The 15,170-nt window shown below is 45.8% G+C and overlaps 1 protein-coding gene across 7 annotated transcripts in view; it reads right to left on the bottom strand.

Annotated features, from left to right (window-relative positions):
• Positions 1-15,170, bottom strand: part of rptor (regulatory associated protein of MTOR, complex 1) — a 132,729-nt gene that overhangs the window by 54,766 nt on the left and 62,793 nt on the right. For all 7 annotated transcript variants that reach the window (XM_028405798.1, XM_028406044.1, XM_028405960.1 and 4 more), the window contains exon 8: positions 8,792-8,851. In XM_028405798.1, the coding sequence (XP_028261599.1) occupies positions 8,792-8,851 (60 nt within the window). The remainder of the gene's footprint in view (positions 1-8,791; positions 8,852-15,170) is intronic.

Genomic DNA, 15,170 nt, shown 5'->3' with positions numbered 1-15,170 from the left:
ACAAAAAAGGGCACATGTAATTATCAGGGATCCATCACATAATCCTCTGTAGATGGACTCTCAGGCTGAAGCTGAAGCCGTCAGGACAGGTGAACAGAAAACAGACAGGATCAGTATATCTAGCATAAAGGTGAGAAAATAACCCTAAAATTCCTACTCAACATGCCAAACCTGTGTTGATCCTCTGGGATCACCTCCTGGAAGAGCGACACACAACACAACATCACACTGCTAATAAACTAGCACAGACTACATCCACTATGGGCTTTCAGACTGCTATGAAAAAAATCTGACAGACGGTCAATATTTGAACAACTACCTCAGGCCTATGAGGCGCCCCCCTGTGGTCTTGTTGTTGGAGGCACCACTGGCTGTTTTGGCAGCCAAGTACTGTATTTTCCGGACTGTAGGTCCCCCCTGGGGTATAAGTCGCATACCCAGCAAAAAGGATTAAAAAACCAGTGTGACTTAGGCCCCGTTCACACTGGAGACAGTCATTCCAGCTAGAGTAGGATTGAGCCCAGACAGCCTTTAAGCTGGATGCGTTCAGACGTATTTTCAAATCTGGCTAGCACACAGTTGTGTCCGCACTCAATCCGGCTTCATCCAGCGTGTTTGCGGTCCTCCAAACCACTAGGTGGCGCCTCGTAATATACAGAGTCCGTTCAGGCCGTGGTAGGACCGCATGTGTGCATACGTTTTTTTTTTGTCCTGTGTCGCGCCCCGTGAAATGGAAGTAGCACATCGCTGACCGGAAGTAGCATGTCGCTAGCCGGATTCGCTAGCCACATTTGCGTTCACACCTGAACCACATTTGAGCCAATCAAACTGGATACAGCCGGATTCGAGGTGTTCACACTCAGAAAAAACACATCTGGATAGGCCCGAATCCTGCTTTAGCCAGATTTTTTTCCCCAGTGTGAACGGGGCATTATAGTCCCGAAAATACGGTAATGGAAGAGGCTTGCTAATTAAAAATCACAGTCTTGCCAAAACTTAACTCTTCACCAAGTCTTAGAAAACCTGAGTCAAAACAAAATGTCAAAACAAAATGTCAAAACAAGTGAAACAAAAGGGGTCCATAAACATGACCATGTGCTGTTTCTACGCTATTATTGATCAAATGTGAGGATGTGATACTAAAGGAGAAGAAGTGCAGCGTGGACGTCATGATTTAGTATTTTGAAAAAGAACATGTCTGTCACTGACAGGCGACATCACTCATAACACTGGTTTCTATGATAGAGCCATAGTGTTTAAAGAACCGTATCTCCTAAGGAGACTCAGGTCCTTTAACGTCTGCCAGACCATGCTGCAGATGTTTTACCACTCGGTGGTCTCCAGCGTCATCTTCTACGCTGTAGTGTGCTGGGGCAGCAGGATGAAGACGGCCGACACCAACAGACTCAACAAGCTCATCAGGAAGGCTGGCTCGGTGCTGGGAGTGGAGCTGGAGTCTGTGGTGGAGGTGACGGAGAGGAGGATGCTGAGGAAACTCCTCAGTATTCGTAACAACACGTCTCACCCCCTGCAGGACACACTGCTGTCCTACAGGAGCACATTCAGTGGTAGACTGAGACTACGAGGAGCAGCACAGAACGCCACAGGAGGTCCTTCCTGCCAGTGGCCATCAGACTGTGTAACTCCTCCCCTTTCTGTAGGGAGAGGAGCTAGATGATCATGTCATGCATCACTGTCATTCCCTACACTGGTCTATATTTATGTTTACTTAGCACCTTATATCTCCATATTTGTATCCATGTATCATATATTGTGCCCATACTGTGTACTGTACTCTGATTTGGATTATAGTGACACTTATACTCTTATACTCTGTACTTAACTGCATTTAATGTAACTTGATACCTCTGGCACAAGAATTTCCTTCAGGATTAATAAAGTTTTATCTTATCTTATCAACACACTCAACTGATTATTCATTCTTCAGCAACATGGCGCTTTTAAGCCCAAAGGCTGCATCAATGTTGCATTGATTTTATTTCCATCAGATAGTGACCCTGCTGTTAGAAGAACAGCCACTGAGATAACAAACCTGTGAGTCTGAAGTCAAAACAGAACAACTGAAACAGCAGCTTCTTGGGGAGGAAACTAATTCTGATGAATAAATAATGGTGGCTGCTGACAGTTATTGCAGTATTGGCATCCTGAAGTGTACTCTTCCAATTTTCTCCCAACATGTCATCGCAGACTGTCACTCTCAAACGTTTCGCTTCCATCCTGGTTTTAAATCATTAGTCGGGACTCTGGCGCGCTGCCGAGAGCATGTCTTCAGATTAAAAAGCTTAAACAGAGTCACCAGTCAAAATATGACACTCTGCTCTCTCAGTGCTAATTACACTCACAGATTATCAGCCGCACACTCTCACAGCTGGCGTTTCAGGTCGCTCAGAATCCTCAACAAATTACTGATGAGTACACAGAGTGACTGAACTCCACCTGACCTGAAGCTCCATCTCCGCCTCTAAGTGACAGATAATGGCAGCTGTGAGGCTGCTGGCAGGTACGAGGCGCCTGTATAACCACGCGGGCCACAGCACTTTGAGTGCTTGCCAGCAGCGTTTGGCAATTCAGCAGTAAGGATGAGCACTCAGCAGTTCACATCCAGAGTAATGTATTTGAGGAGCGGTGTAGTGGTGGATGGATGAATCGCTGGAAAACGTCCTCTTAGGGTGGTGTCATCCATCAGCGTCCCCTCAGGTTGTCTCAGATTTATCCAAGTTCTGCTATGTTGTCCTATTTTTTTCCATATATAAACTCTTGGGAGGTGTGAATCCATCTGTGACTTTGTTCTAATCAAGGATTCCATGTTTTTATAAGGCCAGCCATTAAAATGTTTTCTTCCTGAACATACTGAGCTGTTAGAGCAGACATTTATAAGGCCCAGTTCACACTGGAGAAAGTCACTCCGGCTAGAGTAGGATTGAATCCAGATCGCCTTTAAACTGGATACGTTCAGACCTATTTTTAAATCTGGCTATCACACATGTGTCCGCGCTCAATCCAGCTTAACCCGGCTTGTCTGTTGTCTTCCAAACCACTAGGTGGCGCCTCGTAATATACAGAGTCCATTTATTCCATGGTAGGACCATGTGTGCGCATGCGTCAGTGTTTTTTTTAAAAAGCAGTTTATTCCTTTGTAGCCCTGTGGAAAATAAACTCAGGGCAAAGCTGTCGTAGTTCGACGGTTGTTTACATACGGCTTTTGTACGCGACCCGGACACTGTCCCCGTGAACCGGAAGTATGACGACGCTAGCCGGATTTGTGTTCAGACTTGAGCCAGATGCAAGCCAATCCGGCTAGATCCACCGCCAGATATATCTGGATATGCATTGTTCAGACTCAGAAAAAACTATCCGGATATATCCAGATATGGCCCAAATCCTGCTCTAGCCGGATTAATTTCTCCAGTGTGAACGGGGTCTTACATGACAGCTGCATTGTAACCAATGAGGGAGCAGCAGCTTTGCTATTATTGGTTAAATATTTCTCTCACAGTTGACAGCACTGACACTGATATGTGAGAAATACAAAGTTTTTTTATAAGATCTAATAAAGGGGATAAATTGTTGTTCTTGTGTCAGGCCGACTCTTCACCCTAACATCTGTAGAAAGGATTTTCTCACTGGATCAATAACGTCCCTCCTCCTGTATTTAAAATGTTGAAGCACCACTGCAGTGATGTGACTGCCTTCACTGAAGGAGTCTAACTTCAGAGACTCCCCGGTGAGCGGAGCACAGCCGGGTTCCAGACGGTGTCAGACCTCGGGGATGGGGGGAGCCGGGTCGGGCCTGCCTGCTGCAGGAGGCTATGAATGGAGATCAACCCGCGACACGTGTGTCAACCCCATTTAGAGATGAAAAAGACGCGATGATTCCAGTGTGAAGAGAGCAGATACTGCAGCATGAGACACGGAGCAGGTAGAATCCACACAGGCGGGCGCTTCGTGACTCTCTTATGTAAACGGCTATTGTGACTGGAAACAGCCAGAATGTGTGTTGGATGTATGTGGGAAGCAGAGACAGAAGGGTGCACAGATGGAGCAGAGACAGAGGAATAATCAAATTAATCAACAAATCAACAACATGCGGCCACTCGAAGCTGAATTCACTCTACGACAAATGTTTGAGCCGTTGTGTCTGACCTTTAAATGTGACAATACGAGCCCGATGAGGTGAATGCTATGCCAATTAGCTGCTTGCTCATACTCACACACGTGCAAAAGGGAGGAAAAAAAAGGGTGCTTTGAATACTACTTGCAGCCAATCACACGTTTTAAAAGGAGGTACAATAATGAGCTGCTCTGAATCCTCCAAAGAAAAGCAGCCCGCTGTGATTTATGTGTTGTTGTTGCTAGGAAACCACAAGGAAAGCTGACATGTAGCTGTCATCCCAGTCCGAGCTGCGCTACAGTAACTACAATTACCTCATCGTGTCAAACTGTCAGAATTATGGACGTGAAAGATAAGAAATTAGGCTGCAAACTCTTTGTACGGCACAAATAAGCTGCTCTGAGAGAAGACCAGAAACAGATGTTACTGGAAGCACGTCCTCCAATACAAGGTGTTTACACTGTGAAAGGATGCACGCAGTGAGTCTGCTGACTAACGCTGAATACCAGCATAACTTTATTTATTTAAAGGAAAACTCCACGCGGAGTCTTCAATGAGAGTTTGTGAACCAAAAGAAGAGCTACATCTGAGTCTGAAAAGAGACGAAGTGCAGTGAGAGATGGGTCAACACTGGAAAGAAACAACCATCCATAAAGAGGAGAAAGCCCCAGGAAAGACCTAGGACACGATGGAGGGGCTGGCCTGGGAACACCTCGGGATTCCCCTGGATGAGGAAAGAGGAAAGTCTGGGAGTCTCGGCTTAGACCGCTGCCCCCGTGACCTGGCCCCGGGTAAGTGGTTTGAAGATGGGTGGATGGGCGCTAACGCACGACGATATCATCGTCAAAAGTCTGAAACCACCCACCAGTCTGTTTAGAGATGAGGGAGGAGACGTACATTAAGTCATTGAGAGTTATTTAAGTCCAGCTGCCTCCACAGCTAAGAAACGATGCCTACGAGTCAAAGACTGCAGTTCCACCCACAGCCTCTGGGGGGCTGGCTCCAAAAGTGAGTCAATCCATGTTAAATTGTGTGTGTTTACAGCAGAAATAAACTTGGACTTCACTCAGCACGGCAACGCAAGCTGCTGATGCTAACAACAGGATGCTACATGGGGCATTCTGTCACAAAGACATTGTTCACTTTATAGAAGCCAAATGACTTTTATGGAGGAAAAAAAAACCAATAGTGCACACTTTGACTGAAAACTTGTGTTTCTGTGATATTTCCTGACGAAGCATCCCCTGATAAATGTCTGACACTGGTGTTTGACTTTAGTTAGAATGCTGGCCCAGCCTCACACAGCAGAGAGGTGAGATGGGAAATGGGTTTTGTGCCATTTTTCTTTTATGAGCTCAGAGACTATCCATTATTCAGCTGCGACGAACATCAGCTGACTCAACATTCAACTCCCAGGTCACACAGTGAACCGAACCACCATCAGCCATCCCGCTGTCTTTCTCCTACAGCCATGTTCAGGGCGGCTTCAGCATCATGACGACAGCAGAAGAACGCCAGGAATATAATCACACCTGTGCGGCTCCTCGACCAATCAAAACAGAAGATCTTTACAACCACAGAAATGTTAAAAAAATGCGTCCGAGGTGGAAGATTTTTCCAAGACTGTCTCCTCAGGGGTGACGATGCTGGGACCGCGACGACCGAAGCTGTCAATGTAGTATCCAGTTCGGCTTTCCTCATTTGTGCATACACATGGTCTCAGGCAGTTCTAAATTTGTTCGCAGAGTAAGAACAAACTCGGGTAAGAAAATATTGATGAATCCCAGATTTGTGCGTCAAACAGCAGCAGCTATGTGATGCCATCAGGACAACATGGAGTCTCATGGAGGGGAATGTCTGCAGCACCACCTAGAAGGAAGGCAGGTCTGATAGCAAGAGGTGTATGTTCACGATGACGGAGTTCCTCTGCAGAAGCATGAATCGATCTTTTTTTTAAACATTATGTAGTATGTTCCTATTTCTGATGGAGCGGTGATAGAGAAGAAGAGCAGAGCAGAGAGGCCTGTATTCAACTTGAAGGAAGAGGTTTTTTCTCTGGGCAGGCTGCAGCTGTACATACTGAGAGGCCATTACAGGACTCAAAGCTCCAGCGTGGTCAAAGTGGAGTGTCTTTATGATGCACGCTCATGTCTGAAGTTTATTTTGATTCCTCATACTGATTCCATCCGAACATGTTCACTCACGGTCAAACAAAAGTATAACATGAGGAGAAAATATTTCATTGCGTCATCTGTGACGCCAACGGGCTCTCATGCACTTCTTTTTCCCTTCACTCTACAAAATATTCTGCTAGAAAAAAAAAGATGAAGAGGACATGAGAGCCTGAGAATGAATGGGGAGCTTCAATGCTGTCAAACCCACCGACTGATGTTAGTGTGGCTGAGAAGGCAGAATGTGGTGGGAAAAAAAAGACAAATGAATAAAGCGGCTTATTTCTTCAAAGGTGTTCCTCATTGCTCGAGTGGTTTCCCCATCCTGCCTTGAGAGTCATGCGGCAGTAGCTGCTGCTGTACTGTAGTCGGGGCATTTCCTGTGTACGTCTCCTTCACTGGAGAGCAGCGGAATTTGAGAGAAGAGCGAAAGGAGGAGGAGAAACGGTGTCTACAAATGAACAGATCAGAGGAAAACTGCAAGCAAGCTAACAAATGAAAGTGAAAAAAGGCTTGGAGAGGTGAAAACATGGCAGAATTATTAATAAGCCTGATTAATCCTGCAGAAACACAGACTGTGAATATGTAAACACGTAGCAAATGCAGCCAACAAACACAGAGTAGTGATCAACAGCGACCTGAGTGGAGGAATTAGCGGACAGGACATAAGACCAGGTTACTTATGGCCAACTTTCGTTAGCTGGCCACCATTTTATCCAGCACATTAAGCTTTTAAAAATCTTATGGAGGGTTGGTGGGGTCAGGTCAACACAAAAAGTTATCATCTAAATTCTCATTATGTGCTGTAAAGGTGCAACACTTGGATCAAATAGGATCAATAGGAAGTGTCAGTCTGGAAAGAGGGATTCAGGACATGTTTCACACACTGATAAATAAACCATGGACAATAACTCTATAAAGCTGCGTTGAGATTTCCACCTTTACAACTAGAAACAGTGCAGCTACATGCTAAAGCTGCACATGGTGTCCATTTACTTTTGGTCACACAGTTTACACATGGACATGTTTTGAATGTGTATCTCCCCAGGAGGATTGGTTTTTGCTTAAAGTTACTGTCTCTGAAGAGATCGATGAAACTGAGCCACCAATTAGCCAGAGCTAGCAGTTAGCAGCTAACAGGAGCTGCTGTTTGCTGGACCCATACACCTGGTGACTGACTTGTCAGGTCACATTTCAGTTGTGTATTTATATATTTGTGTATTTTATCTGATCTGTTTGCACAGTGTGTCTTCACCTTAGAGGTTTGTTGTGTTTTGTCGTTGCTACAAATACATAACGTAGTAAAACAGAACTCCACTTAAAGAGGGCTAAAAACGTCTGATGTTTCTCTCTTAACATCCTCTCTAAAGTGGGACACCGACACTGTACCTTTGGACAGGAAAGAGAAAGTGCGTCACTGTGGGACTGCTCTGGCTCACTGGAGCCTGAATGCACCACAAACACACACATACAGGAGAAGGATGTGCAGGTGAGGCCCCGGCCTCTCTGTTGTGATGCTGCTGCATAACTAAAGGTGCTTTCTAACCAGAGCAGGTATAACAGCCTGTTTGTTTTTTTAAATTGCTTCAGTTTCTTTGACCAACTTAGACTTGTCTTTTCAGCCCCACCCCCCCCTGCATGTGAAGGGGGTGAAAAAAGGAGGAGGTCTACTCCTGATGGTTCTATGAAACAACTAAAACTCTGGATATGACATCCATATGGAGTATCAATCTGAGAGTGTGTGCCTAAAAGCTCGGCACCCTGCAGGTTTATTTAAGAAATGTGAAGCTTTAAATCTGCCAAACTACTGCCGCCGGGGCTGTGAGCGGGGAAACAAAGGCAGAGAATTACACCTGCAGGATGGAAAACAACTCAGGGAGGCAATGAGGAGGAGACAGGCAGAGAGAGAGAGCGAGAGAGAGAGAGAGAGAGAGAGGGAGGGAGAGATGGAGAGAGAGAGGGGAAGAGAGAGAGGAAGAGAGAGGGAGAGGGAGAGAGAGAGAGAGAGAGAGAGAGATGGAGAGAGAGGGATGGAGAGAGAGAGAGAGGGATGAGAGGAAGAGGGAGAGAGAGGGAGAGAGAGAGGAAGAGAGGGAGAGAGAGAGAGAGAGAGAGGGAGAGAGAGAGAGATGGAGAGAGAGGGATGGAGAGAGAGAGGAAGAGGAAGAGAGAGGGAGAGAGAGAGGAAGAGAGGGAGAGAGAGAGGGATGGAGAGAGAGAGAGAGGAAGAGGAAGAGAGAGGGAGAGAGACAGGAAGAGAGGGAGAGAGAGAGAGAGAGGGAGAGAGAGAGAGAGAGAGAGGGGAGAGAGAGAGAGAGAGGAAGAGGGAGAGAGAGAGGGAGAGGAAGAGAGAGAGCGAGGGAGAGGAAAAGAGAGAGAGCGGGAGAGAGAGAGAGAGAGGGAGAGAGAGAGGGATGGAGAGCAAGAGAGAGAGAGAGAGGGAGAAACAGGATAACGAGAGATACAGGGAGCGTGGAGTGCCACTTACTTCTCAATGAGGTCTAACGTCACCCCTGGCACCAGCTTGGCACTTTTCTGCATACAAAACCTGCAAAAAACAAAAACACAAAAACAGACAGGCGTCAAGGGGTGGAAGAAAATAAAAACATTTGGCCTCTACAGTCTAAATTTTATGACCTACAAGAGAGACAATCAGCCGATAAACACTGGAATGAAAAACGAGCTTCACAGATTACAACCACTGAGCACTGATAAGTGTGTTTTGGCTGAGTTACAGTGGAACGGGAGGAGGGGGGGGCGCGGGCGGCGGGAAACACACACACACAGACACACACACACACACACACACACACACACACACACAGACACACACACACACACACCTCGTATTTCTGAAACGTCTGCTGCGGAGGTTTTTGTTTACCGTGCGTGCCTCGCTATGACGGGGCCGGCCAGCTGTAAGTTACAGCAGGCTGACGTTCAGAGCCTCGACAGACGCACAGCTCGCCGCTGGAGCAGGCTGTGAGTCATCACACACCTGGAGGAGAGCAGGTGTGTGTGTGCGTGTGTGTGTGTGAGTTAGCATCAGTCACACCTCCAGGGAGGGGATGGAGATCAGGCTGTAAAAAATGATCGGGTTTGACAGTGAAGGTTTTCTGGTCTTCACTGGAACCGGTTCTCAATGTGAGTTTCGAGCCTCTGGATTGTTATTAACCCTTTATAAAACAAGGTGGAGTGAACAAGGCTAACACAGGCTACCATGCAAAAAGTATTTTAAGGTTTTAAGCTTCTTACTTTTGATTCAGTCAGCCTCTCTATTCATCTATAATTCGTCACTGAGTATTATTGATTCTGTTTTCTTCAGCAGCGCCTGGATCCGGTGTTACCACCACCACCACCATCACATCACCGTCACGCTCAGAATCAGATTTCCAGGCAGCAGCCGTGCATGGATTGGGACTCTGTATCCAGCGTCTGATCCGCCCTGACAGTGACAGAAGCTCCGGCACTTTAATTCAAAGGTTCTTCCTGCTGCTGGAGAATAATGAGCTCCCACATGGCAGCAGTGAGACTTAGTGTCTCTTTAAAGAACAGCACGGGTCCAAAGTGTGTGTGACACTCATGAAACAAAGACGAGGGAGGATGTAACTCAGGACAGCTTCTTCTTAAAGTCTTAATGATCCTCTGTGTGAACCACTATGTGGCAGCGCTTGTTGCTGTTGTTTGTCCTGGGCGCAGGTGTGTCATTGTTTTCCTATCTGACAAAAAACACAATCTGTTCGGCGTTTAATTCGCAATTTGCAGCACAGATTAAACATTTTCTTCATGTTTTTTTGTCTGTCTGTTTGAAGCAAAAGGGGAATCGCTGAATCCTCAAACACAAACAGAGATGATTAAGTAAAAATGAGGTCTGGCAGACAGGCCAGAGTAAACAGAGCGCAGGCATAGCAGCAGGGTTGCATCAGGGAGTGTGAGTGTTTCCACCCGGCCCCTGTGCAGGGAGCTGTAGCGTCCCTCAGGCATGGAGAACAGCAGAGAGAGGAGAGATGAGACGGAAAGAAAGAGAGGCGACGGGCGGGAGAGGAGAGCGGCAGTCGGCTGCATTTGATCACGTCTGTATCAATAGTAATTTATAGTTTCAGCTCTCAAATGATCAAAAACAGACGTTGACATTCCGGGCACGCAGCGCGATCAGAAGAAAGTGATTCTGCGAGTTCGTCTAATCACAGCGCATGGACTTGAACTTAAATGGTTTCCCTCTGGCATGTTTACTTTTTTATAATACCCACAAAAAAGTATGTATATTTGCAGCTTACTTATGAAACACATAAATATTCAAAGGGGGTGTAAGTGTCAGACCGCAGCGGGATCAAATCAGTTAATCCTTTCAAAATAAAAGCATATCCTCACCCCACACAAAGTGAGAGTTTTCAACACACTGAAATCTGTCACAAGTCGCTCCCCGAGGCAGACATTCTGAGGACAAACTCAGACTCAAGACTCCAGCAGGACTTCACACTGACTGGACAATAACCCTGCCCCAGTTTATTGTTGGATTGTTGAGAGAACAAACTCTGCATATTTTATAAACTCCGGATTTTTACTTAGAAACAAATGACAGAAAATCAGCACCAAAAACAAACTGTAAGCTCCAGCAGAGTCCAGCTGGGGGGGGGGGGCAGAGGCTGGCTGTGATCGGTCCAGATTCAAAGTCACTACAGCAGCATGGGTTAGTGCAGCTCTCCCACCCACCCCCCACTGAGAAGCCGGAGTGGGAAACATCACTGTGTGGCGCAGGCTAACAGAAGGGTGTGGGGAAAACACACTGTAAAATGTGTGAACACAGTGAAAAGATGACCGAACTGACGAACCTGTAATTAAATTTAATGGATGCCACACAGTCACTTATTTCAAGATTTTAAAAAAATCTACACTGCAAAATAAAGTGGAAGTTTGGGATGCACCAACAACTATGTCCTCCACCTTCATCTGTGATGAGCAGATGAGTTGACTGAGGAAGAGCAGGTCTGGGGGGCAGCGATGAAGAGGAAATTGAAGGATTATTACCAGCAGTGAGCAAGGTGGACAAACTTTAATTGGATTGCTGAATAAGAGAGAGAGAGAGAGAGAGAGAGAGAGAGAGAGAGTGTGTGGGCGCTGAGTGCAGGGAGGGGGGCATGTACATATTAAACTTAGAGGAGGGAAATGAAGTGGATCTGGTGTGAGGTGGAAGCGGCAGTACAGCTCCCAGGGAGAGGGAGGGTGGGTGGAGGAGGAGAAGGGTGGAGAGTCTTCCACCGGTCTCCGCTGAGCCAGCTGTCTTCCACAGCTCATTACCGCTTCAATCACCCCCCCCCCCCCCAATCCTGAGTCACCGGCTCTATCAGTTATATGCCGGCTGATCTCAAACCCACTCTGCATCTCTGTCTTTGAGCGACAGTACGCATGTACGCTGTATGAATGCAGTCATCATGATTTAACATACAAGCTGAGAATCAAGTGAGGAAGAGTTTATACAGAGAATCAAAAGAACAATTTGTCTTTTTAAAGGAAAAAGCCATAAAACAATCTGAGTATCATATTCTTTATGGATTTGAAACAAGTGGCAGCCTCCAGGGTTCAGAGATGGAGACCATGGGGAAGTGTAAATGACTGCAGTACTGCCTGCAGCCTCTGGGGGGCATTTAGAGAAGTGAGGCAATCCCCAGAGAGCACGACTTTACAGCAGAAATAAGCTTTACGTTTATTTCTCCATACAGGAAGTCAGACAGTGGGACTTGTTTTAGTGCAGGAACCCTCTGGTTTAGTCTCTTTCCCTGTCAGCGGTCAGAGCAGTAAGAATAAATATAAATTAAGGTTTTAGCACAAATATCAAATAATGTCCTGCCATTTAAACAAACAGCAGCATCAGAATCATCTGTTTAAATTAGGAAAAGAACTTATATCTTAATACTGATGCCTTTGACATAACATATAAGTTGTATAATGTATAAGCCAGCGGACGTGCAGTCACTCTGGGACCTCTGTGGTCCCTGATCGTATGTGAGGCTGAGAAACAGAAAAGCTTCGGGGTGACCTCAGATGAGCCTTCACAAGAGCACACCGTCAGTACGCTGTCAGGATTCAAACACGCTGCGTATGCCTGGGTTTCCTGAGGTAAACCCAGCTGCGTTTCCTTACATCCACTAAGGACTCCACGAACGGGTAATGCATATGCAGCGTTATGTAACCGTTTCCTCTGAACCCTACATCAAGAGGCAGCAGAGGGGAGGGGAGACGAGCATGTCAGCAGTTATACATTTCAGTTATTAAAAAAAGAAGAAGCTTGAAATAGATGTCAGGGTTGAGGCAGCTGAAAGAAAGGAATCAAAGGTGTATGTTTCCATTAAAATCCCATCTGTGTTCCTGCACGCAGCAGCACATACATGAGGATAATGAGACCGTACCTGAAGTCACGTCACACCTGTCAAAGCCCAACAAGCCTGGATATGCATAATGCATAATGATTCACAGGCGTGCCAGTGATGGTGCTGTTACACAAGGCATGCTAAACCATTACAGGAGCACGCACACCTCTACAGTACACAGTAATCCTGTTTAGAACTGACACACATCAAGGCATGAAGCGCCAGGAAAAGAAGCGAGGCTGCTCCTTTTCTTCAGAAACCTCTGGATTATAATCTCACCAGATTACACCATCCATCCATCCATCCATCCAACCATGCATCCAACCATCCATCCACCATCCATCCATCCATCCCATCCATCCATCCATCCATCCATCCACCCATCCATCCATCCATCCATCCATCCACCCATCCATCCATCCAACCATCCACCCACCCATCCATCCACCCATCCAACCATCCATCCAACCATCCATCCATCCATCCAACCATCCACCCACCCATCCATCCACCCATCCAACCATCCATCCACCATCCATCCATCCATCCATCCATCCACCATAAGGGCTGCCAAGAGTCCACTGAACGAGCTGGAGGAGTCAGTAGCTGTATCTTTGCTTCAACCTCTCACCTGGGAAGTCGTACCTATATTATTTTCTGGCACCCTTTTACATTCTCCTGGTGAGGATGTTCTGGAAATACATTAAGGACTAAATTACTATGGCACTGGATTTGACCTGATTATTTGTTAGGTAACAACAAAGATGACAGTTGACACTGTGAGCACTGTTTGAAGGTTTTCTGTAGAATTTAGATGAACACAAACGTCCTCTGGACTAAATGACTCGACAACGCTGCAGACCTGAGCAGCTCGTCTCCTTACATGACTAAAACTTTGATACCATGAGCTTTTATTTCATCATGTTGTTCGTCTCCTCTCTTCCTACACTTTCCCTCCTTCTCTATTTTCAGATGCACATTTCCTCCATTCCTCTCCATCCATCACAACAGCAGGGAAATCCCTTGAAGATGGCGCTCCATCAGTAATGATTTTCTGCTCAGCTGAGCAATGAAAGGTACACATGCACTCACTCTCCCCGCCTCACACTCCCTCTCCCTGTGTAAACCCCATCATCCATCCCTCAATGCATCTCATTAAAGTTTTAAAGCAAAGGTAAGCCAGCGCATCAGCGAATCCCTCCATCCGCCTACGCCAACCCTGCCAAACTCCACCCGATCCCCTCCTCGTTTTCCCTCGCTTCTCAGGCTGTGTGCAATTAAAGCGGAGACAGCTCGTCTTTCTTTAGAAAATAAAAAGCTAAATGCAAAATGAGCACAAAGAGGGAGGAAGCTGCAGCGTGCACACACTTTCAGGTGTGTGTGTCGGCTGGAGAGCAGGCCACAGCTGTACAGCGTGTTTAATCTGGAGTCTTTGAGACTATTCCCTATCAGATTGGTATTCTCTCCCAAAGCTGGCAGGAGGACAGTGCATGACTGCAGAATACCATGTCTGGAATTAGTCATGTTCTTCCAACTAGCCACGAGGTTAAAGACCGTCTGTGTGACGAGTGCTAAACAGGAGGCAAGTGTGCGTGTGTGTGTGTCTTGAAGGCGTGGGAGATCCACGATCATCTGGATTAACAAGCGACCACCAGCACCAAGTAATTAACACACACATATAACCATACTGTATGCAGCGTTATAACCTCAACAATCCAGCTGTGTTCTAATGTAGCTTCTTACATTATTCAAAATATGAGTCAAAATTCTGATCAGGAATTTGAGCCATATTCACTGCAGAAAGAAGCAGCGCTGGCAGCACTCTGAGGCGCCAGTTAGAAAAAAACAGATTAAACTTTTTGTTTTTTGAAGACAGAATCATGAGACTCAACTTTTTCGAAAGTTCTTGAATGCAACACTCAAAGTTTTGATCTTTTAAAAACACATTCAATATGTCTCGATAAGATAAGCAGAACAAAAACAAGACAATGCACAATACACTATTTTAGTAGTGTGTGTGTGTGTATATATTTATATATATGTATATATATATATATATATATATATATATATATATATATATATATATATATATGTGTGTGTGTATATATAAAAGAATTTTAACCAGGAAGCCATGAATGACTCACGTGTGACCAACAGTCACGTGACAGATATTCAGTGATTGGTTCTGCTGAGCTAACTTCATAATTCCCCCGATTCATCATTACAACATCTAAATTCATTAATTTGTTCGCAGAAGCTTGACCTCAGAGTCTTTAATGAACTGGATCAGCACCAAAAGTCGCCTCCATCCATTTTGAGAGGCAGAGCAGAGGGTATTAAGGAAGAGTTCTGTCAATATTATCCCTCTGCCTTTTAGCAACTTGTCCTCAGAAAGAGGTGTTGGTGAGAGATATCAATATTAATGGCATAACGCTGAGAGCTCATTATGCTGAAGGTCGTGGCAGGACATGGATTCAGAGCAGAGCAGGAGGAACC

This window comes from Parambassis ranga, chromosome 1, assembly GCF_900634625.1.
Source record: "Parambassis ranga chromosome 1, fParRan2.1, whole genome shotgun sequence".
Taxonomy (NCBI): Eukaryota; Metazoa; Chordata; class Actinopteri; family Ambassidae; genus Parambassis; species Parambassis ranga.
Note: the sequence above shows the minus strand (reverse complement) of the source record. Positions and strands in the feature narration are given on the sequence as shown.